The sequence below is a fragment of the Miniopterus natalensis genome, chromosome 7 (genome assembly GCF_054644295.1).
Source record: "Miniopterus natalensis isolate mMinNat1 chromosome 7, mMinNat1.hap1, whole genome shotgun sequence".
In the NCBI taxonomy this organism is placed as follows: Eukaryota; Metazoa; Chordata; class Mammalia; order Chiroptera; family Miniopteridae; genus Miniopterus; species Miniopterus natalensis.
Genome location: NC_142087.1, coordinates 62,470,775 through 62,495,780, shown reverse-complemented (window position 1 = coordinate 62,495,780; position 25,006 = coordinate 62,470,775). Strand labels below are relative to the sequence as shown.

Sequence of the window (25,006 nt, the reverse complement as noted above, 5' to 3'; positions counted from 1 at the left end):
CTTTTTGTCAAACCTCGAACCTCTTGACTTTTAAGAACTGAGTTGACACACCACTAAGAACTTTATAGATTTTTATTATTTTACTATTAAAAAATTTTAGCCTTGAAACTGGTTAAGCTTAAAGTAAAAATGAACCATATATTTGTTTTATACATTACAAACACTTGAGAAATAAATAATGTTCTGCGTAGCATTAAAAAAGCATCATATACAAATAAGTCTTCAAGCCAAATGTATAAATACAGGACCCACTGAGGATTCAATTCCCAAGGCTTCCACTACTAAAATCAGGTCAGAAGTCACCAGGAGGCACAGTCAGTAATTTAAGCTCCACTTTGGCTAGAAAGCAATCACGGAAGCAACAGCAGAAGCACACAATTGGATTGAGAAAACACATTGACTTAATACTTGACTGGTATGTCTTCTGAAGTTTGGCTTTGAACAAAGATACAACTTTGGCACAGGACAGATTAAAACAGTGGAAAACCTAAGTACAAAAAAAAGCACTCTTCCCCCCACCCGACATCATATCTCCTTCCAAATATATCTCATCCATAAAAAGCCCAACCCCTTGGCACAGTTGTTTTCCAAGTTATATATTAATAAAGGGGCTTAGGGTTTTATGGATGGCTCTGAGAAATATTCCTTGTTTGTCACATCTCAGGCAGATTGGTGAGAAATGGCAATAGAAGTCTTAATGAGGTTGCAGAGATTAATTTACCATGGACTTTGCCTCCAGGAAATCTGGGCCCTCACCTGGCCCCACCACCAACATGGCATATAATTCTAGACATGAGACTGAACCTCGCTGAACCTGGGTTTTATATAGAGGTAATAATAGCTTCCCTAGTCACCTCCTGTTGTTGATCTCTAATTAGGTGACCCACATGAAAATCTTTTGGAAAGTAAAAATGGGTTTCTCAGGTATCATGTATATTCATTCAAATAAGAATTGGAGGCTTTTCAAGAAGTTCAACACAGAAAAGGGGCTGGTATTAGAGCAAGGTATTCCAAGGAAGAAAAAACACTGTGTTAAATCTTAGCACCAGCTGCTTGACAGGTGATGGTCATGGATAAACAGATATGTATAACATATGTAAAACCTTCTACCTCCCTGAACAGAAGAGATTTTGCTCCAAAGCAATCATATCTGGCAGTTGGCCACCATTCTGGTCCCCAGCACATATGGTACCCTGCTTGCTACTCTGCTTATGACCAGACATGTCACTCTTAAAGGGAATGTACATGCTAACTAGGAAGAAATAGGTAGAAACCACTGAAAACCTCAGGGTCCCCAACTCTTCCATCCTCAAGCCCTCCCCTAATGCCCCTTACGCCTTCATCACATGTATATTCATAGATCATCTAAACTTGGAGTCTAGAAATCCCAACCCCTTTAAGGTTAAGTGCTTAAAAGGCAATCAAAAAAATGAGGAATGGAAAAGTAAGAAAGCCAATGATGTGTGCTTTAGAGAGTGAGTTAAGGAGCAGGAGAGAATGTCGAAAAAGTAACCGACATTGATTAAAGCAACTCATTGAAGCCCAACAGCGAGGGCCTCAGAGTCACCCCAGATTGACCCTCTCTGGGTGAACAAGGACACAGGTCTGCCATCCTGACAGTCAGCTCCCAGTGGGAAGGCCTCTCACTACTATTCAAGCTGGTCCAGGCAGCTGATGGCCTTCCATGCAGAGCCACTTCAGAGCCGGTGTTCCTTGTCCAGTAAAGCACAGGCTCATCCAGTCACTTAGAAGCCAGTAGGGTGTGCACAAGAGGCCCAGGCATTAGGCCATTTGCACACAGATGTGGCCTTAGAGCTAGTCTAGGGCAATAGCAGGAACAGCAAGAACAGCAGAACAGCAGTGCACGGTCCCCTCTGGTGAGAAGTCCCAGTTGTCATAGGAGGCAAGGTCCTGGGCCCAGGAGGCAAGTTCTTCCCTGTGCTCCAGGGTCAAGACCGAGAGGGATCCTCCCATCAGGTGGGTTCTCAGCAGTAACTTTCCTCCATGTGCTTGGTAGGTGGGGCAGGGGCCTTGCTGACACCCTCAGGGGAGCTCTACAGTTTGTCTGAAAGGAACCAGGTAAGAGTGGTGTTCATTAGCTCACTTAGCAAAACCCCCAGACTATGCTGAGGGCATGCTCTGTTCACATCACAACCAAGCTTTCTTACAAACCTTCCGGACTCTTTTCCTTGCTTCCCTTCCAGAACAAATAGAAAAGGCCCTGAATGCTTCTTTCTCCCCCTTCCCCACCAAGCCACAGATTCACTTTCAGAAACACCACACTGGAGCCCCCTCTGGGCTCCTAGCTCCATACACCTCAGTGTTGGTGTTTACATACTTAAAACAATACTCACCTGCAACACACACACATGCACAAAAGACACATGTACACAAGTATACACACACACACACACGATTGTGGGGAGAACTATCAACAAAGATCTAGAAACACAAGGGATCCTGGTCAGTGTGGCTCAGCGGTTGAGCATCGACCTAGGATCCAAGAGATAGTGGTTTGATTCCTGGTCAGGGCACATGCCTGGGTTGCAGGCTCGATCCCCATCAGGGGATGTGCAGGAGGCAGCCGATCAATGACTCTCTCATCATTGATGTTTCTCTCTCTCTCTCTCCCTCTCCCTTCCTCTCTCTGAAATCAATAAAGACATATTGAAAGAAAGGGAAAGAAAGAAAGAGAGAGAGAGAGAGAGAGAGAGAGAGAGAGAGAGAGAGAGAGAGAGAGAGAGAGAGAGAGAGAGAGAGAGAGAGAGAAAGAAAGAAAGAAAGAAAGAAAGAAAGAAAGAAAGAAAGAAAGAAAGAAAGAAAGAAAGAAAGAAAGAAAGAAAGAAAGAAAGAAAGAAAGAAAGAAAGAAAGAAAGAAAGAAAAGAGAGACTATAGCAGGGAGCAGAAAAAAATCAAGAGACCTCGATCCTACACCCTGGCGGGTACAGTTCAGTGCCCAGAGTGCCAGCCTGCGGACTGAGGAGTCTCAGGTCCAATTCCCCATCAAGGACACGTACCTGGGTTGCAGGTTAGATCCCCAGCCCTGGTCAGGGCAAGTGCAGGAGGCAACCAATTGATGTGTCTCCCTCACATTGATGTTTCCCTCTCTCTCTCTCTCCCCCCACCTCTCTCTTCCTGCCCTCCCCCCCTTCCACTCTCTCTAAAAATCACTGGAAAAAATATACTCGGGTGAGAATTAACAAAAAGAAAAAAAAGAGATCTTGATTCTATTCTCAGCTACACTAGCTCGCTATTGAACCTCTGGGAACCTCATTCGCCTTATCGGCAACGAGGTGAACGGTCTCCAGGTGAGCGGAGAATACTGGCGGTGTTACACAGGCCTAGGGATGCCAAGGCTCCCTAGTGTTAGCTCATTACTCGGGCTCCTGTTGTTTTCTGCTCCTTTGAGGGTGCAGGAAAGGATGGCTCGCTTTCTCAAAGAGGGAGTATGAGAAGGGTTATAGCGTTCTCAACTTTTGCCAAAGTCTGAAGTGAAAAAGGAAATACCTTCTCGTAGATATTTTATCATAAGAACTGCAGTCCTTCCTGGGAATCTCCAATCTATGTGGCTGTTCTGAGGATCAGTGAAGTTAATATATGAGGGAGTGCTAGGAAAGGAATACGTTTAAATACCAACATAAAAGCACAGAATCAGGTGAGCCCGGACCGAGTTGCTTAATTAGATGGGCAGCTTCAGAATCCCACAAGCCCTGTGATCCCCGAGCCTGTGGTCACACTGATGCTCCTGAACAGACGACAGAGCAGCTGGCAGGTAGCCCGGCCCTCGGGGCTGGCAGACAGTTAATCACAGGGGGCCCCGCGTGAGTGCAGCTGCTTGATAATTGATACCCAGATCAAGGTGAGGTGATTTATCTGAGCAAGTGGAGCCTCCATGCTCAAGAAAGTGCACAGGCTTCAGAGTAAACGGGTCTGCCTCAGTCCTTGCTCTGGGGTCACCAGCTGGGGGACGCTGAAAGTGACCTAAACTCCCTGAGCCTCAGGTTCCCCAACTGTGTGCAGGGTTAACAGCACCAGCGTCCTGGGGCTGAAGATGAAAGTAAGTGACATAATGCATGGAAGGCACTGAGCGCAGGGTGGGCACATCTATGTGCTCGGCGTGTGGCAGTACACTATTGTCTAGGACCTTGGTTGGGGCGGGAGGTGGTCTCCCTCCTCTTTTCGGCAAGCATTTAGGCTCAGAGGACGTGTGGCAAATTCCCCTTTTGTTTTGTTTTGGTTTTGGGGGTTTTTTAAATCCTTACCTGAGGATATTTTTTTCCAATTGATATTTTTTCCCCATTGATTTTTTTAGAGAGTGGAAGGGAGAGACAAAGAGAGAGAAACATCAGTGTGAGAGAGACACATTGACTGGTTGCCTCCCCCGATGGAGGCTGGGGATTGAGGCTGCAAGCCAGGTACATGCCCTTGACCGGAATTGAACCCAAGACCCTTCCGTCCGTGGGCCAATGTTCTAACCACTGAGCCAAACCAGCGAGGGCACAAATTCCCCTTTTGGATGTGCCCACTGCCTCACGTCTTAAGATATCAGCTTTCCTCAATTCTGAAATATAGGGACTCCAGCATGGGGCAATGGGACACTGAAGCAAGGTGACCCTTTTGTCTGATTCAGCTTTTTACAGATGAGAATTCCTGCTTCTCAAAAAGGGGGAGAACTGCCCACTCATATCCACTCACACCAATCTGGGTTCCTGAAAACGTAAAAAGGGGGATTATACTCTGTGGTTCTCCTTTACCTCCCCCACAACTACCCACTCCAACCTGTGCCCACAAGGAAGCTGGGAACCCTGGAACTTCCCACAGCCCCCGGCACTGCAGAGAAGTTCAGTCTAAAATGAGCACAGGGACTTAGTTACTGAAAGACATTCCACCAGGACCATGGGCTGTGACCCTTATGGGGTGAGCAGAAAAAGAGGGCCAAGGCACGTTAACACCCTCCGTCATCTGTATGTCCCATTTATCTGGGTCTTTCCTTGCAGCAGAGGTCAGCTTCTTAAAGGAAGGGATTTCTATCTGTTTGGTTCACTGCTATGTCCCAAGTGCCCAGCCCCATGTCCACACGTGCTGGGTGGGCAGTCAACACGTGCTGCATGAACATAGGAGAAAGCCCAGGTTACCTGGTTTCATTTTTTATTCTCCAGTTATCCAGACACTTGTGAAACCAGAGCTCTTGGCCAGCGGATATGCGTGTGTTCTCCGGGTCTTCTGCACAAAAAGTATATCTAGGAGGAAAAAGAAATACCGAGGTAACCAAAACTCTAGAGGGGAAGGTACGTGGCTGTGCATTAGCCAGACAGTGCTTTCTGGATCCAAGGAGACAAGAGAAGTTTCCATCATGCCACACCCTGACTCAAGACCCTTCAGAACTCCCCGCTGCAACTACAAGCACTCTAAACCGCGTCTCATTTTGACATCTTCCTCGATTCGGCTTGTGCAGCCTTCATCACACCCTTTCCACGTTCTTCCCTCCGTCTGTCCGAAAGACTGCCTGCCTCTCCGATGCCTCCCTGGCTGCCTGAGACCCTGATCTCTCGGTTTAATAGGAAAGCATGTCCTTATAGAAATGTTGCCTTTGTTATTGCCATTACTTCTTACGGCATGGTGTTAATAATGAATGTGTTCTCTTATTTAACACTTTATGCGCTGCTTTGAATTGCTATGGGTTCCTACATCCACGGTGGACTGTAAACTCGAATGGAGGAATTCAAGATGCCTCCAGGACAGTGCTGATAAATATCCACTGACAAGCGTAGCTGGACTCAGCTGTGAGTTAAAATGAAAGATTCAGGAAATGGGCAGCCAAGATCACAGATAGAATCAGTGGTTTAATAACCATTTCAATTATAACTTACAGCCAAATCATGTGGCCTACCCCACCCCCAACCTCAGAGGTGTGTGAGTAGCATGACTACATGACCAATAGATGTGAGGGACGCTTGACCCTGACGTTCACCCAAAAGACAAAAGCTATAATCAGAACAGCTTTAAGATCTGTTTCTAGGAAGCCCAAACAGCACATAAACATATAAAAAGGTGACTTGTCTTATCACAATTAGAAAAAATTAAAACGACAGTAGGGGACCAACTCATACCTAACCAGATAGCTAGAATGTCCCGCCAAATATAGGTGAGGAGGAGGGGAAAGGGGAACTCTTTTTCTGTGGTTAAGATTGAAAATTGGTCCAGCCACTTCAGAGAGGTAATTAATAACATCTAGTCAAGTTGGAGAAGACATACACTATAACTTAGCAATTCTACTTTTTAGTATGCACACCCCAAGGATGTTCATCTCGGGACTCTTTGTAACTGAATGAAAGTAGCAACCACTGAAATATTCAGCAGAGCAGTGGTGAAACTATTGCTTGCACAATGACAGTTTACAAACAGGAGTTAAATGTGAATAGACTAGATCTATATGCACTGGATAAATGTCAAAACCAATGTTGAATGAAAAAAGCAATTCGTTAAGGGGTATATGCACTAGTGTAAACTTCAGAAGCATCCAAAACAATTCTATATGTTGGTATGGATACAAGCAGAAATATGAAAGGTATAAAAATCATGATGGGGGAAAGATACTAACATTATTTAATTGTGGGAGATTAGTACTTTTGGTCTAAAAGGAGAGGAATTGAACAGGGGAAGGACACAAAGGGACTTCAACTCTATCTGTAATGTGCTACTTTTTTAAAACCAGTATGGAAAAACATTTACATTAGTTAAATCTTAGTAGTTTATTATATTTGGAACATTGTATAAAATGGTCATCTTTCTGCTACCAGACCCCTAGGCACAGGTTGCACTTAACAAGCACCAGGAGAAGGAAAATTATTTAGACCCCAGCCTTGGTGCTAAAAGCTTCTCCCAGCGAGCACCCTCCTCCAGTTCACAGGTTTTTGGGGGCAAAATCACTCAGACGGGGAACCCAAGCCTCCACTCCTCTCACAGCCAACCTGTGCTGGAGGTGATGGATGAAAACAGGACCTATGAAGAACTGTAACAGAGAAAGTGCCAGATGAGGTACAAAGAGGGAGGAGGCTGTTTCTAACCACCCCAAGGCAGGCTGTGGCCTCCCAGAGGTCTGCTGAAGGATTTGGCCAAGGTCCACCCCTCGCCGCCCCTTGGCAAAGGTCCCAGGCTTCCCTGGCTTCTACTTAGAAAGAAGCCTGCTCGGAGAGTCAAGGAACAGGTTAAGGCACTGACAGATAAAGGTCTGGATTTTTCATGCTAGTCTTGGGGTTAACAGACATGAGGAAGCTGCCGGCTGGCATGGCATAGAGGATTCTCTTCTTGACATCAGGACCCGCCCCGTGTCCTTGACTCACAGTCTCTGAAGGGGAGATCTAATGCTCTGAAAATAAGATGCTAGGGAAACCAGATCCTCCCACAGACCTCATTCTGGGGACTTCCTGAACTTGATACTCTGGTTCGCTCTGCACAGGAGCAAGGAAAGACTTGTGGTTGCATAGACCTCAGAGCAAACAGGTTAGCAAGGCAGCACTCCTAAAGAGCCCTGTCCAGGAGCAGCCCCCTTCCTATGGGCCAACACAGGGCTTGGCAAACAGAACAAGGGCTGGAATTCAGCCCCCACTTGGGCACCCCTCTCAGCCACGGGCCTATGATCAGGGCACAAAAGTTGACAAAGGACTCGATCTGGAATTCACTTTCCCTTACAAAGGTGTTTGAGGTTTTGCCCACGTGCTCTGGGTATGAAAGGACTGAAGGTGCTTGCTTAGCAAAGGAAAGGACACAGCCCAGGCGCACACCTTGTGCTTACCACTGACGTGGGTCTAGAAGGGGTCATGAGGCACTTACTTCCGCTGGGTTTCCCCAGACTTGACTCGGATGCGCCTAACATTCACTTCTTGCTTGGGCTTTGGGGTTTGAGACAGGTAGCTGCGAATCTCTTTCCACAGGCTGTACCAGGACTGAGATACCCCCTGCCAGGTGAGTCTGATCTTCAAGAGGTCTCCCAAGTCCTCCTCTGTGTAGACCAGGAAGGTGTTGGTGGCATTCAGCCCGATCTGCTCCACCCTACAAGGAGAAAGAAAAGCTGGTCTCACTCCCCAGCCACCTGGGAAACTGCTGCACCATGTGGGGTGACACAGTGGCAGCACCTGCCCCCCACAGACTGGAGAGAAATGAGGACAGGTCTCTCCCCCCCCCACCTTCCCCCATTGGACCACGGTGGAAGCTCACTGTCTCCACGCTGACATAGAGATAACTGCCTACAGCACCCCAGCTTCTTATCAAAACCATTCCCGATCACCTCCCTATTTATGCTACTTCCTGGGGGCACAGGTCCAAGAAAGAACAGAAATGAGAAAGCACAGAGAAGTCACATCCCCACTCAACAGTACCCTCTTCCTCTGGGCCCACTGGCATCTGTCTCCTTCAGAGCTCCTGGCCCTCTCCCGCCCATCCCTCCCACTTGGCACTTGGGGAACCTGCCTCGCCCCATTTGTGTGTGTGAGTGTGTGCATACAAGCCTGGTCTCCCAACAAGACCCTGAGCCCTTAGAGCCAGTACTTTGATGACGTTGCTTTGCAATTCCAGCACTACTCAGCCTGAAATCCTGTACCTTAGGGGTGCTCAACAAATATGCACAGATGGCTGTGTGCCCCTCCCGCAGATCATTAGAAACGGACCCTTATGACGTTCCAAATTTCCTAAAGCCTAAGATATCGGGCGTTGTCTGAAATGAAACAGCACTTTCTGCCTGGCTGACACAGCTGTTTCTCACGCTGCTGATTCATCCAGGGAGCCTCCCTCCCAGAAATTTGGTGTGTCGGGCTTGGCGGTGGAGAGTGCAAGGAGAGACAGGGGCTGCAGAGGCCCTGGAACCACCCAGCCCCTCCCCGGCACTCAGACTACACGCTTCCACGCCGTTCACACGCTCCTGAGCTCTCTCACTCTCATACCAACTTGTCCTCAGCCCAGCAAAGGGAACTTGGGACTTACATTTCCAACTGCAGCATCTCCGAGTCTGCACTGGTGCCATAAAGGGTGACATAAAAGGCGGGCTCGATTTCTGTCGTGTTCTCGTAGCTGAAGACATGGATTTTCATCTGATAATGATAAACTGCAGAACAGAGACATTTGTGAGCCTTCATTGTCATCCCAGGGCAACCTGACCCAAACTGAGTCACCCAGCACACTGAGTCTTATAGGGACAGCCATCCTTTTGGTCCAGCCCGGCCTTCAGCTTCTCTCTGATCAAGTTCAATGGCATAAGAGGTGCAGAAGGAGCTCTAAACTGAGGGTTCAGGAGACCTTTTGGGGATTCTGGCCCAGCTACTTTCCTGTTGCATAGCCTTGAATTAAGGACCAATGCTCTTTGAGCCTCAATTTCATCATTTGTAACACCCACAATACCCACAAAATCTCATGGTTTTATAACATGTTATAAAAAGGCAAGATATCATTTTGATCCCTTATTGGTCCTACCTCAGATTTGTTGAGATAATCAAACGAGAAAACAAATATGAAACAGCTTTAAAAAGTAAAATGCAAGAGAGATTTAAGATATTAATACTGTGATCATGGAATGATGATTCACAGCACGAAAGGAGTCCCCACCTTTTGTTTTTAAAGATTAACCTCCCTACGGCATGCACAGCATAAGCCGATTTGCAATGGATTGATTTAACTGCGCCGGCCACATCTCCCAAGCCGGAATGTGACCTGTTCCACAAGGTATTTAGAAGGAGGACAAGACAGTCCTCGGGGCACTGCGGGGACCGAGAGTTACCTCTGAAAGGCATGCCTGCCCGGGTTTTCAGGTACATCTTGCTGTTCCTCTTACTCCTAGTTTTCTTGGTGTTGTAGCCGATGCTGTTACAACGGTTCTTCCGGCAGCTGAGACAGATCCCCTTCTTGAAGCGGTTCGAGTCTGTGCACTGGAAAGCAAAGCTCGGCTGGTCTTGATTCATCAGGGAGTCAACGAAGAGGTGCACGGCCCGCTCGTGCTCACATCTCAGCTTCTCTGCGATCGCTGAGGAGGGAGGGAGAGACGGGGAACATGCAGGATGAGCCGCCGCTGGGTGATCTGCCCGCTCAGGCAATAAGTACCATGCAAAATCGGTAGTCACAAAATCGCCTCGGGGGTGCAGAGTACAGCACAGGGGATACAGTCAATAATATCGTAATATCTATGTAAGGTGCCAGGTGGGTACCTGAAGTAGCAGGGGCACCACATTGTAAAGTATATGATTGTCTAACCCCTATGCTGTAAACCTGATACTAATACAAAATAATACTGAATGTAAATTGTAATTAAAAATATTAAAAAATGTACTGTGCACCTCATCAAGCATAACTACTTCTATTATTGCTGCTAGTACTTTTTTTTTTTTAAATATATCTTTATTGATTTCAGAGAGAGGGAAGGAGAGGGAGAGAGAGAGATAGAAACATCAATGATGAGAGAGAGTCATTGATCGGCTGCCTCCTGCAAGCCCCCAACTGGGGATCGAGCCCGCAGCCCGGGCATGTGTCCTGACCGGGAATCGAACCCCGATCGCCTGGATCCTAGGTCGATGCTCAACCGCTAAGCCACGCCCGGCCGGGCACTGTTAGTACTCTTGTTTGCATAATTCTTAATACATGCCCAGTGATGTGTTAAGCTCCCATTAAGATGTAGAAGAACTGAAGACCATTCCTGCAACCTAGCTGCTTACTCTCCAGGTGGGAAGACAGCACTAATACACACAGAGCAATAAAGAGCAACAGAGCACATACAACAGGCACTAAATAGGGTGATGAAGATCAGCGGTGCAGAAGGAGTCATCAAGTCCTGATAAGGTTATACAGTCACAAATGCTGGAAATGGGTCAGATGCTAAACATCACCTAGTCCAGGGCTCAGCAAACTACAGCTTGCAGGCTGGCCACCTGTTTTTGTAAATAAAGTTTTATTGGAAAACAGCCAGGCTCAATTTGTTTATGCACTGTCTATGGCTGTTTTGTGCTACAACAGCAGAGAGGAGTGGTTGGAACAGAGACTCTGGCCTGCAAAGCCTAAACTATTTACTAGCTGACACTTTAGGAAAATGTTTGCCAATGACATTCTAGTCCAGTCCTTTCCATTATAGATTATAACCCAAAGGCCCATAAACGTGAGGCAATTTGGTCAGGTTTACACAGACATTTGGTTTCAAAGTTAGAAGTATAATTTGGATTTTCTGGCCCATAATACATCATTATTGCTTGTAACCAGAGGCTAAAGTCAATAGTTCAAGTAAATCCTGGGACCTTAAGAAAAACTTGGCAAAGCCACCCCATCCCTTTCTCACTAACACCACCAGCCTTAAGAATTGTCATCCTCCCATTCCCTGAGGCAGGGATGAACTTCCCCTGCATGGACCTCCAAGTCCATGGGTATATTATCACATTGGTAGAGGGCAACAGTCTTAAGACTGAGTGACAGCATCATTGCAGAGAGAGCCAACTGAGGCCAAGACTTAGAAATGCTGCCAGGATCCAAGGCAGTGAGTGAATGAAAAATCCAGAAAGAGATCGGTCACTGGGGCCACACATCCGTTTCAGCAGCAAATTCAGTTCAGCCTGCTGGGAACAGACTCAGGCATGCAGAGGATAAATGATAAGTGAATGGAGAAAGCAGCTTGGGTTTACTTCTTTAAACTATTACAAAAAAACACATTATAGTACATTCATGCTATAGAATATTATATAGCCTTTAAAAGTGATAAGGTGTCCTAGCCTGCGTGGCTCAGTGGTTAGAGCATTGGACTGCGCACCGGAGGGTCTCGGGTTCGATTCCCCATCAAGGGCATGTACCTGGGCTGTAGGTCCGATCCCCAGCCCAGTTGGGTGCATGTGGGAGACAACCAATCGATGCGTCTCTGTCACATCGATGCTCCTCTCTCTCTCTTTCTCCCCCCTCCCTTCCACTCTCTCTGGAAACAAATAGAAAAAATATTTTCACTCCTCAGGTGAGGATTAAAAGAAAAGTGATAAAGTAAGCCCTGGTCAATGTGGCTCAGTTGGTTGGAGAGTCATCCCATGCACCAAAGGGTCTTCTCAGGTTTGATTCCCAGTCAGGGCACATACCCAGATTTCAGGTTTGATCCTCAGTTGGGGAGATAGGGAGGCAACTGATCAATGTTTCTTTCTCACATTGATGTTTCTCTCTCTCTCTCTCTCTCTCTCCCTCCCTCTCTCTCAAATCAATAACAACGTATCCTTGGGTGAAAATTTTAAAAATACAATTTAAAATTTTTTAAAAATGATAAGGTAAGATCCATGTGCTCTGATGTTTAAGAATGTCCATAATATATTATGATTGAAAAAGGAAAGTTGCAGAGGAATGTAATTTTGAAAAATATAATTATACACACACACAAATAAATTTGCAAAGAAAAAAGACTGGAAGGACACACACAAACTGTTCATTCATATTGGCTACTTCTGAAAAGTGACAGCAGGAACGGGAGTGAGAGGTCAGGGGGCAGTTTTGTTTTTTGCTTTATGCAATTCTATATTGCCTGATTTTCTTCAACAAACATATATTCCTTTGGTTATAAAAAGAAATTAATCAATAATAACTGGACCTCAAAGCATGAGAAGGCAGAGCAGAAACCACAGGGAGGCTGTTCATAGGCTTGTAGGATGAGGAATGTCAGACAGCTGGAGGGCCAGCGTGGGGGGCATAGGAGGAAGGAAATAAATGCGGTTGGGATCTCTAGCAGCTCTGGTGATTTAGGAGGAGATGCAACAACTGAGTCAAACCTCCCCATGAGACAGAAAATAAGGAACTCACTTCCATATGCAAATGACCCCAAAACATCGTTGAGGCCACAGCCCGGCTGGAAGTCACCCCCGTTGGGGTAGATGTCAATGTGGCCCACAGGCATCTGAATCCCGATGCTCAAGCCGAAGGAACGCGTATAGGTGTGGAGGACATCCACGAAGTCTGCGTCGTCAGGGGACAGCCTGCTGTGGATGTCCACCCCTTCAAACATGGGCCCGGCAGGATCCAAACCTACAGCAGAAGGGGGAGCCAAGAACGACCGTGTCAGGTGCAACAAGTCAAGTCTGAATGTGCAGAACGGAACCCTTCTCGGGGCCCAGCCAGTCTGGACCGCAGGGTACCCGCAGTCCAGGAACTTCACTTCCTTCTGCCGCCTCACCTGTCCTGACACCTCAGCCGATTCAGTAAATTGGCCACAAGTTTCACCCTGGCACACAGCTCCGAGGAACCACAGGCTGCCAGAGCTGGAGCAGCTCTAGAAAGAACTCGGGCTGGCTGAAACTAAGTCATTTATTCCATTTATTCTGCCACTGAGAGCATTCCACAGCCTCAGATCAGCAGGCTATTTACAGAACCATTAAGCTACCTACATTTCTGGAGGGAAGACTCAGTCCCCCAAACTGAGCTATTTATATTTGGACTTAACTTGTCCCCTTCCTTTAGTGATGAATGGAGAGGGTGGGTGGGGACACCAGATACACTAAGAGTCTATATCCCATGCCTCCAGAATTCCTCTATTTTTCAGCTACAAAGAGAAAACACTTCTGTCTGCAAACTTTCTGGATTGAACAGGTAAACAGCACTATAGAAAGCACTGGCTCTCACATTTGAAAACCACAAATATGGCTGAGGCACTTGTTACAAATTCAGATTCTACTTTGTAGCTACAAAAAACTCTAGAAGGGCAGACCAGCCACCAGTTACCTGTGTGTATGTGTGTTGGGGAAGAGGGCAGGGAAGGGAACTGGGCAGGGAGTGGCAACCATAAGAGAGACTTCCACCATCTTTTAATTGTGAACTATATGAATGCAAAATCATTCAAATATATATATATGTGTGTATATATATATATATATATATATATATATATATACACACACACATATATATGTGTATATATATATGCAAACTATGAAATGCAGATTCCTGACCGGCTAGAGATTCTAATTAGTAGGTCTGGTGTGGAGCCCAGAAATATATATTTATTTTCCAGGTGATTAAAAGTAGGTAGTCTGTGGACTAGATTTTGGAAAACTTCTTCATGTTTCAATACCATCTATAAAATGGAACCTAATTTTTTGGAATGGAAGGTCTTAATTCATACAATTCGTGTGAGATAATATGAGATTAAGTTCTTTTCAGTATAAGTACTAGCTATTATTACCAAACTTAACTAATTATGGGAGCCAGATTCATCCTATCTTAGAAGGCTCTTGCCCTACAGACAAAGAGAGAAAAAGTTAAGAAAAGAATATTTACAGCCCTAGCCAGTTTAGTTCATTGGATAAAGCATCAGCCTGTGGACTAGAGGGTCCCGGGTTCGATTCTGGCCAAGGGCATGTACCTTGGTTGCAGGCTCAATCCTGCAGGCTCAGTCCTTGGCCCTGGTTGGGGCATATGCAGGAGGCAACCAATTGATCTGTCTCTCTCACATTGATGTTTCTCTCTCTCTCTCTCCTTTCCACTCTCTCTGAAAAGTAACGGAAAAAATATCCTCAGGTGAGAATTAAAGAAAAAAAAAAGACTATTTACAGCAGAGGAAGGGAGTCTGTTTAGTCTAGAACAGTGGCTCACAACTGGGAGTGATTTTGCTTCCAAGGGGACATTTGGCAATGTCTGGAGTCATTTTTGGTTGTCAAAATTGGGGGAGGCGGAGGGAAGCTACTAAGTATCTAGAGGGTAGAGGCCAGAGGAGCTGATAAATATCCAACAATGTTCAGGGCAGCTCCCACAACAAAGCATGAACTGGCCCAAAATGTGAATAGAGCCAAGGTTGAGAAACCCTGATCTAGAAAGAGCAAGGTAGGGAGGAGACAGGACCAAAAACAGTTATAAAAAAAAAGATGTGCCCAGCTGGTGTGGCTCAGCAGTTGAGCATCGGCCTAGGATCCAGAAGATCGTGGTTCGATTCCCAGTCAGGGCACATGTCTGGTTTGCAGGCTCCATCCCCAGTAGGAGGTGTGCAGGAGGCAGCCGATCAATGACTCATCATTGATGTTTCTATCTCTCTCTCTCTCTCTTCCTTCCCCTCTCTGAAATCAATAAAGATATTTAAAAAAAAAAAAGATGTGATGCTACCTAATGTCAAGAACCGTGTCCTCCAGACCCCAGTGCCATAGAACCAAGAAGCACATTGTAAGGCTTAAGAGAGGAATTTTAGGATAAACAAAAGGCAAAGCTACTGTCCAGAGTGGAAAGTAAACCTGTGGAACTCGTTACCCATGAGAACTGGTAGAGGTTGAAACTTTAAATAGTTTCCAGAAGTTTAGATAAACGTATGTAAGATGGAGGCAGAAAGGGAGCCCAGGCTGCATCCCCAGGCCAGGACCCAAAAGGAAGGTGTCACAAAAGCAGTGTCTTCCCAGAACAGTCCACGATGACTCGTTTTAGAGGCTGCAAGAACCACTGAACTGATACAAGCAGCCTCTCCCTGTCTGTTGCCATGTCTCCTGGAGGGAGGGGGAAAAGAAACATTCTGTTTTGCAACCAATACAAGAGAAGGGCTCTTCGCTTGGTGTGAACAAAAGCCTCCACCAGACGGTCAGTGCCATGGAAACCAAGCTGCACTGGAGGAATGCAGGCAGCTGAGGGGCTTCTCTACAGGCCTGCTGGCAGCCAGGCTGAGCCTTCACCTACCCAGACTGACCCAGCCTGACACATAGCCAGGGCTCACAGACTCTGGGGAAAAGTTGCACAACTTACTTTTTAAACTAGGAGTGGGAGGGAGAATTTATCCCCTCCAAAAAGAGAAAGATGGAGAACCAACCCTTCTTCCATTCAGCCTGACTCCTCCAAAAGTGCTCTGTCCAACAAATGGAATACACACACGTGCATACACACACAGGAAAACCTCTGTATTACAACAGCTACTTTATCTCTATTGACAGAGGAGAGGCAGTGTGGCTAAGTCAGTAGGTGCAGGCTCTGGAATCTGACAGCCTGGGTTTGAGTCCCAGCCCTGCTCTTTAGAGTACAAGATATTGGACCCATTATTTAAGCACTGAGTCATAGTTTCCCCATCCATAAAGTGGAGCCGAAAGGACCCCCTTTGCCAGGTGCTATGTGACTTAGATACGGCATGAAGTCCCTGTCACACATTAGGTGCTTGACATTAGGTACCATCTTTCCCACAGCCTACAGAATGGTCGCTTAACTCATATTTCTGAATGAATGAATGAATGAATGAATGAATGAATGAATGAATGAATGAATGGTTTGCTTATTTATTTATAACTAACTAGACAAAGTTCAATTAGAAATACATTACCTCTTCCCTAGTATATTACAGAATTCCCTCAGAGCCTAAGAGGGTAAAACCCAAGCAAACCCCAATACACAGCTCTCTGATCCAAGTAAGACTAGGATTCAGATATCCCCCTACAGGCCCCAGGCCTCTGCACAGCAGCAGCAGTGGCCTCAGGACCCTATTCTAGCTACAATCTCTGGTCCTTTTACCAGTCTGGATCATCTGGCTTCCAGGCCCATGAGAAGTCTGAGGGAGAGGAAAGTGCATAAGCCTCCCCCATGAGACATGCACAACAGCATATGTCAGGTCAGCCAAATACCCTCTGAGGTGCTGCTTGGCAGCTGGACAGAGGCCACCCCTTCCTGTTGTGTTCACCCAAGGCCCCTGCTCCAGAGAAAGGCCAGAAAGAAGAGGCTGAGCTCAGGACATGCGGTCCCCATGCCGCAGGCAGACAGCATGGAGAACTGATTAGCATTCTGCTAGCGAAGCTCAGATCTCAGCAGCCGCCATCCAGACAGGGGAAAGAACTGGACCACTCCCCACTAGCCCCATCTCATTTAGGATTTAGAAATAAGGAAAGGGAGGCTCTGCAGCTCATCCTTGCTGCCAAGGACTCTCTGGTGGGGGCCTAGTGTGTGCTGACCCCCACCAGAATGGCTGGCCTGGCTCTGAACGTCATGTTTCGCATGGGGGCTAAAAGGAGGTGCTCAGACAATAGGCCCCAGAGGGGCTTAAGGTCAAACAGCTTTGCACCAGCAGTGGGTTAATGAGCAGTCATGTGTGGCCACACAATCACTGCCCACTTAGACAGCCCAGGCCCCGCAATCTTGGTAATCAAAAATAAAGCTCTCAAAGTATGTTGAATCAAATAATTGGATCTAAAGGAGTGTGGGAGTGTGTGTGTATGTGTGTATTTGTGCAGACACAAGCACATTAGACTTAAACCCAGGACAACAATATAAAGAGGGCCACTAAAACCTCGCAAATAGTGCTCACTTCGGCAGCACATATACTAAAATTGGAACGATACAGAGAAGATTAGTATGGCCCCTGCACAAGGATGGCACACAAATTCGTGAAGTGCTCCATATTTTTATAAAAGAAAAAACACCTCACAAGTACTTTTTAAAAAATCGACCCCACCAGCTTACTGCTGAAACCTGAAATTCTGCCTTTACTAAATCTTTCTTTAGCTAAGAACACCCTTCTACCTGAGTCCTATTTCAAAATGAAAACACTGTTGGGAAAGAAATTGATCCACTCCTTCCTTCTATGTTGGAGGCAAGGGGAAAGCTGGAAGTGAAGACAAATAAAAGAATGTTGGAAGGAGGTTAAAAGTTCAGGGCAACAGATCTGCCATTCATTTTAGCCTAGAGGAAGCCCTGAGTATGTATTTAGGGAAACTCCAACATGGGAAAGAGAACCTTCCCCACTTTCCATAATCATTAAAGGATCTAACCCAAACTCTCACATCAAAGGCTAACTAAAAAGGAAAGCCCAATTTTCTATTGACAATCTGGGTTTGGATATCAGAAAGGTCTCTTTAAGACAAAGTTTAATCATCCATTCTAAACAGGTCATTATCACTAATAAATATGCCAGCTAAACATTGGCAAGAGGCTGTTCATAGATGAAATAGAAATCAGAGGCAAAATTCAAACTGCAATCCACCACTCACTCTTTCCCTTGATGTCCTAGCGTATCACAGGCAGGGGTGAGAAGTGAGTCCCAGAAGCTTGGAGGCCAGGGCTCCACCCCACTTCTGCCCTTTAAGTATTAGCTGTTTGCCTCTCAGTGTTTCCTTACCTGTTGGGTCAGACCAGTGGTTTTCAAACTGTGTTCCCTGGGGCTCTGGGACCCTACGATTCCTCCAGGGAAGGTCCGAACAGCAAAACTAACACTGCCCACTGTACACCTGGCCTTGACCAGAACATCCCTTCTATGTTTCCTGTATTGGGGTGCCATACAAGTTCAATTTGAAAAAGGGTCCCGTGACTAAATAGAACATTTGAAAAGCTCTGGATTAGATGTTCTCTGGTTTCTTCCAAAGCTAACCCTCTGTGGCTCACTCATGCTGCCTCATTTAGGGGCACTCAGGTTCAGAAAGGCCAACCTGACAGAGGAGCTGAGGGAGCTCGGGATCAGCTGTTTGTGGAGGAAGCAGAGCTTACCTGTGATTCTGCCCACGGTGCCTTTCACGAAGTTGCCAGTGTACCCAGCCACGTGAGCTCCAAGGCTGTAGCCAATCAAGTGAACATTCGCAAGAGAAAAACCATCCTTCTCCTGCAGGAAGGCATGAAAGTGTGTGAGTGGAGAGTGTAATCCTGAGCCCACAGAGTCACCAACAACTAAACGGTTCAATCATGACAAGGAGGAGACACAGGAGCCAGGGACAGAGACATCCAGGGGCAGGCTTTGCTGGCAACACAACACAGATGGAATATAGCCAGGTAAGGGGAGGTCCAAAGGACTTGGTGACACTTTAAATGCCAAGCACTGAGGACAGGTGGTGACTAGAGGCTGTATACCTGACCCTTTCCCTACATGTTTCCCATTCTTTCTGGCAGCATCTAAGGGGGGAGGGTGGCAGTGTGGAGGTCAAAGCCACCAGACCTACTGGAGACTAAGTGCCAGCCACAACCTGCAGCGCAGACTCCTTGCCCACCCTCTCAGGCCTTAGGAGCTGCGCCCTCACTGCAAACCCACCTGGGACCCCAGAGTTGGAGCACTGCACCCTGATAGGGTACTCCGATGGCGGGGGGTGAGGAGGTGGGGATTTGATCCCAAAGCTCGGGAACCAAGCTCTACAAAACAACCTAGGCAGAAGTCTGAGGGAATGTTTGAGAACCCAGAATTTTAAGACCTTTATATCTGTTTTCCACACTTAATATTTTAAGCAAGGCAGTAGGCTGCATTTGTTTGAACCAACTCCCTCCCCACTCTCAGGACAGGCACCCTTAAGAGACAAAAAAAGTTTTCAGTAGGTTTATAAGATTACAAGCCAGTCCTGGCCCCTGGCCATTCTCAACCAACCTGAAGGCATCAGTTTCTAAGATCAGAAAGTAACGATTCACAAAGCAAACTTACGACCAGCAGATAAAATAACAGGAAAAAAATCCAGAGATATATCAATAATTAAAAGCCTCTCTAAAAGTCCCAGCTTTCAAGTATGTCGAGCAATACTTAATTCAGTAACAATCTGAATCCCAAAGGTTTTGATCAGACATCTGAAATTCACTGTAACACTGTCTAACCTGTATTTCTTAAGGTCTGAGTTCAAGATGCTGCTCATGAAAGATGACTCCCTTTCATCTCGTTACCTGTAGCCAGTCGAGCATCCCTGCGATGTTGTGTCCCACCACCCTAATGTTATTGACTGCATCTGTGTAAAGTTGGTGAGCCAGGGGGAGCCAGTCAACCACCACGACATTGGCTTCTTTCTCTCTTGTCTGCAGGGCTGACACAAGGTTGTACAGCCATTCCCCAAATATGCCACTCACCTGCAGAGAAAACAGGACATTTTTTTTTAATCTTCTCTGGGTTTCAGAAATCCTAATAAATATAGAATTCAGTTCCATGATCCTCTCCCGAGCTGATTCCAGAACCTTAACATCGACGGCTCAGGGACCGAATATTTGCACGTGAGCGGGGCAAACCACAGGTAGGATTTCTACATGGGTGTTTTTGTCTTCAATGCTCTTTACATCCCCAGTTTTTTCTATCAAAATTTTCATAGCCTCTGCCCCACTGTCCTATAAGGCCACTATGAGATATGTATTGGTGGCAATACTGACCTTAGGTTAGCCTGAGTCCCTATCACAGTCAGGCAGGTGGTCTATTCCATCATTCAAAGGCAGAAGGGTTACCCTGGAGAATTAGCTTCTCTCTTGAAGATGCAGGGAGATGGTGTCTCCTAGGCAAGCGCAGAGCTAACAAATGACCCAGTCCCACAGCCCATCCCTCTTGACCCCAGAGAAGGAAAGATCTGTCCCAGGAATCCCAAATTAGAACTCAGAACACATTTTCCCACAGAAACAAAGTATAAATGGTGACAAGGTCCAGTTGTAAACCTATCTGCAAGCACATTATTAGATAAAAAGATTTTCTGTGCCTGGCCTGGGAACCCAAAAGCCATTTACAATCTTGCTTCTATGGGAAACTGCTATTCCAAGTTCCAAACAGATTACAAAAGAACTTTCTGGAATGCAACCCATTTGTAAGTTGCAGGCAGTTTGTATTTATACTTTGACAGGGGGGCTTAAAAAGGTTCAAATTCGTGATTCTAATCGTGGACGGACTATGGGTTGAAGATAGATGGACAAGCCTTGAATCATCTCTTCAATCACATTAGGTAGGTAGGCACCTACTCCCAAACCCCCTCCCCCAGGCCTAACCCCAACAGTTGGTGATAGACCTAAAGACCCAGAAAGCATGTAATGGATATGAATTTCTCATCATTAAGAAAAGGAATGTCCCCTCCCAATTAGCCCAGGCAGAAACCTGCTCACTTAATAGTGCCATTTTCCTACAGACTGTCATTATATGAATGAATAAATCCCTCAGTGGTCAAAAGCTTCTGAAGCTGAGTGTTAAAGCCCTTTTTTGTTGAAGTTTGTCATGGACCTTTCAATGTGAGTTGCTCAGCTGGGGCACATAAAGAGCCCCAATGCCTTTAAAGGGAGCCATCTCTATGCAAACAGGAAGGCACCATGCCAATAGCGGCCAGCAAGCCAGGCCAGCTGGCAACTCATGGACTCTCTGAGCCAGTCAGGTTGCTTCAGCTCAGCTCAGTTCCTAGGGAGGGATGGCCCCCGTGAGGCACTGGTTGACCAAAGTAATTAAGTGTAATTAGAGGGATCCTTAGGAGCCAATGGAGCTGGGCTGCTGCCCTCACGAGAGCCACTTTCTGAAAGCCCGCTGTGTGCCAGCATTAAATGCCACCCTGCTGGAGTCCAGATTGCCCCTCAGCACAGTGCCCATTACAGTCTTCAGAGCTGTCTGAAATACAAGCAGCCCACAAGAAAAGGGGTGGGGAGAGAGTGGAATCTGGAAGCACCAGTATTCTTTTTAATTGACCCAAACAAAAGAAACCAAATCCGGTGTAAAGCTGCAGCGCTCCCTCCCCTGGGCTCACCGTCCACCCGTGAATGATGAAAAAGGTTTTGGCTGTCATGTTGAAGCCACAGTCTTCTAGGGGCTGGTTGTTACCGAGGGAGAGGTAACATCCTTCAAGCTCTGGGTCCTCGGAGGTGCGGAGGTTAAACCTCACGGAGGGTTTGGCAGCAGCCTGTACATCCTTGGATTCGTGGAGCTCATCTGGGGAGAAAGAACAGAGCCTGGGTGCATCTAGGGGCTTGAGGAACAACAGATCTGGGGTGTAGCTCTCGTACAACCTTGAGCCAATTCCTTAACCCCTCTGGGTCTTAGTTTTTACATCTGTTGAATGTTCCCTCCTCACTTCCCAGAAGAGTTGCAAAGATATTATAAAAGGGACATCTAGTCTACACTTAAGCGTATTTAATCAGTCACTAGTGTTAATTACTGTGACTCTGAAATAAACAGGTCTCTCTTGCTCACCTTTCTTCTTCCCCATCAAAACGATTTCTCCTCCCTCCCCTCCAGGTACTACCTTTAGAGTATGGGCCTTCAATCCCTTTCCTGAAAGGCTTGGGACCAGTGGAGTGGCAGAACCCAGAAACGTTCAGATTTTAGAAAGGCATTATGGTACGTACACCAGGCATTATATAACATCCCAGCAGGGCCTGGGGCATTCCCCTTTAATCAAACACACTAATAGTTCTGCAGGGAAATATGTGACTATCCACACTTACAGGCAAAAAGAAAATTACAAAATAGCCTCCTGTTGATTCAGGTCAGCTTTGCTGCCAAATGAGTTCAAATCAGGTAAGACCAGGTCTTATTGCCAAACAAGTTACCAAATTTTCCAGTTCTGAGAGACTTTGGAGTTTGACATTGGAGGTAAGAAGCTGTCAACCTATTATTATACAATGGGCTTCTCCCAGCTTGATTCTAGCACTTACTCCCAAAACCTCATGCATCCCCAATGTCCTTTGCAGAGCCAGGGATGTGCCAGGCATTCTTCTAATTTGTTAAATAAATGACTGAAGCCATGGAGAAACTTATAAGAGCAGCAAAACCACTCTCTCCAGCTCCACTGCTCATGCACAGTGCCATGGAGGAGATAACCTTGCTCCCAAAACACCGTGGATGTCACTGATGGTCCCTATGGCCTTTAAACACTAGGTGCTATCATCACTGCACTATTTCAGATGGGCAAAAGTGAACCCCATCACTCTTCCAGCCATCCAGGAAAACATCTCTTGATAACCGGCTAAGAATTTAGATAATCAAACTATCCTGTCAGCTAGAAATCAGGGGGAAAGATACCAAAGGACAATCCCAGGAGCTTCATTTATCTCAGAGTTAGGAAGCAAATGAAATCATGGAAAGAAGGCCCAGAATGGTGGAGAGGGGAATGGAGAATGCACCAGATGTAAAAAGGGTAGGGTTCCAGAAAATGCAACTAAATACACATGAGCAGAACTTTGTGATTAAAGAAATGAACAAAAGCCCCAACCGGCAAAAATTTGAGCCATGGAGTAACTAGTTTGACACCTCCCAGGTTCCACCCAGATAACTACTCCCACAAAGCCCAGATGGAGAATTCTAGGAAAAAAGGCAAAGGCATCTGCTGGCTTCTTGGGACAGACTGGTAAATAAACCCACGAATCAACATAAAGGGTGTGCCTTAGCAGCTGCTTCTCTGATCCCAGAGTCCTCTAGCTTCATTCCTACTACAGTGGTCCCTCAATTTTCGAATGTACTCCGTTCCAGAAGACTGGTCGAGTTCTGAAACGCTGGAAAACTGAGGGATCCACAGCCGACAGCTAGGCCTTAGGATCTTGCCCTCAGTGGAAGCCGTGTGGCACATGCGACTTCCGAGGCCCGTTGGAAAACTGAAGCGTTTCCTTCCAAGTTTACAGCGTTCGTAAGCAAAGTGCTCGTCAACGGAGACGTTCAAAAACCGAAGTACCACTGTACTTTTGGCCTGAGTCACTTCAACCTCTGGGGCTTTATGATTGTTCTTCACCTGGATGTCTTCATGGCTCATTCTCTCACCTCCTTCAGTTCCTTGCTCTCAAATCTCAAAGAGGGAAGCCTGACCACAGATTAAAACTGCACCACCTTCTCCCACCAGCGCTCCATACCTCCCGTAACACTGAGCATAATTTATGTATTTTAATTAGATGACTGTCTGTCTTCTCAGCACTCAAACGTAAGCTCTATGAGGGAGAGGTTTTCACCTGCTCCTAGAAGAATGCCTGGCACTAAGCAAACAAGCAGTAAATACTTTTTTGAATGAATGAAATGGCCCACAAATACTCAGAATCGCAGAACATGGGAGTGGGAAGGAACATTAGCATTCTACGGGAGAGGAGCTAGAGAGGCAACCTCCTCCAGGTCACACTTTTACTTAGCACTAGAGCTGAGCACATGCTAAGTAAAGCAAGGCTTTCCCATTCATCATTCAAATTAACCCTCCCGCCAGTACATAAGCTGACACGGACCAGCATCATTTGGCCAACCTCAGCAGAATAACAGAAGATGAACTAACAGGGTACAGTTTGAGAGTTCCGCTGGCACTCCCTCTGGGTGACCCTACCCTCATTCCACCACGGCCAGCTTCTTCCAGTGCAAGAGACTGCCATGCAGGACTCAGAAGGAAGAAAAGCTAGCAGCTACGAAGACAAAGAGAGTGGGTTGGAAGGAGTGCTGTGGGGGGAGGGGGGGGCCAGCAGCTTCTGGGCACAAGTCACTCACCAGAGGCTCCTTGCCACCTTAACTTTCAAAACACCTACATGGTTGAATTAAAAGGAGGAGTGGAGCCACGTGAGGGAGCTCCTTCTAACATTGTTGACTGCAAACCTCCAGGTTCAAAGATGAAGACAAGGTTGAAGAGCTGCCGGCAGCCAATTGGGTTGACAGGACAGCACCCACCCATCTCATGCAGAGGGTGGGGCTCACGCGCGCCGGCCAGCCAGCTACCGAAGCGCCAAGAAACTAGTGAAGAGCAAGGCTAATTAGGAGCAAGCGGACAGCGCCTCGGAAAGGAAGGTGCCCCAGGAACCAGGAGGGGCTGAAGAAGGGTCTGCAGGACAGAGGGAGCCCGGCGCAGGAAAGAAGCTGGGGGCTAATAAAAAGTCAGAGCACGTTACCTTGCAGCGGTCCCTCTGGACCAAGGGGTGCGGGGCCTCCCGCGGCAAAGCAACAATAGACGCTCCAAAGGCAGAGCAGGAGAACGGAGTTTCTCATCCTTCCCCGCCACACACCCGTCCGCGAAACAGGACTTTAAAAAAAACAACAACAATGAAAACTTTTTTGAGGTTTCCAGCAGTCAGGACCAATAGGACCTGAAGTGGGCACCTTCTCTCCACCAGGGAGTGGTGTGGCCTTAGACGGCTGAAGGTGGAGAAGGTGGAAAATGGAAACCTGCCTAAACTGAGCGGCGAGGCGCGGTGGCGAGAGTGTGAAGGGGCTTCAACCAGACCAGATGCGCCCGCGCCCGCGCCTCCCGCCGGGGAAGTACGGGCTCGCCACCGTCGCTCAGCGAGCTCCCAGCGAGGTAGGTTTTTAAAACTACGGGAGTCAGCTGACCCATCGCCAGATGGTGATTTGCATAATTTATTACCGTCTTCCGACTCTGATTGGTCACACCTCCGCTGACGCCG

The 25,006-nt window shown here is 46.8% G+C and overlaps 1 protein-coding gene and 1 non-coding gene across 2 annotated transcripts; one reads left to right on the top strand and one right to left on the bottom strand.

Annotated features, from left to right (window-relative positions):
• Nucleotides 1–883: 883 nt before the first annotated feature.
• Nucleotides 884–24,590, bottom strand: LIPG (lipase G, endothelial type). The gene is made up of 10 exons (XM_016225127.2): nt 24,494–24,590; nt 21,391–21,572; nt 19,577–19,756; nt 18,428–18,539; nt 12,800–13,021; nt 9,771–10,013; nt 8,981–9,101; nt 7,835–8,053; nt 5,137–5,241; nt 884–2,065 (listed from the first exon to the last, which is right to left on the bottom strand). Exons 1-10 carry the CDS (start codon nt 24,588–24,590, stop codon nt 2,044–2,046), a joined length of 1,503 nt encoding a protein of 500 aa, XP_016080613.2. The 3' UTR covers nt 884–2,043.
• On the top strand, nt 17,245–17,351 carry LOC148092782 (U6 spliceosomal RNA). Its single transcript, XR_015714892.1, has one exon. It is a non-coding gene; the product is annotated as a U6 spliceosomal RNA (small nuclear RNA).
• Nucleotides 24,591–25,006: the final 416 nt, after the last annotated feature.

Excerpts from the sequence above, each read along its gene's own strand:
- LIPG (XM_016225127.2), bottom strand. The coding sequence starts at position 24,590 with ATGAGAAACTCCGTTCTCCTGCTCTGCCTTTGGAGCGTCTATTGTTGC. Across the intron at positions 21,573-24,493 it reads TCCAGAGGGACCGCTGCAAG|ATGAGCTCCACGAATCCAAG; the intron begins GTAACGTGCTCT and ends CTTTCTCCCCAG. Across the intron at positions 18,540-19,576 it reads GGATGCTCGACTGGCTACAG|GAGAAGGATGGTTTTTCTCT; the intron begins GTAACGAGATGA and ends GCCTTCCTGCAG.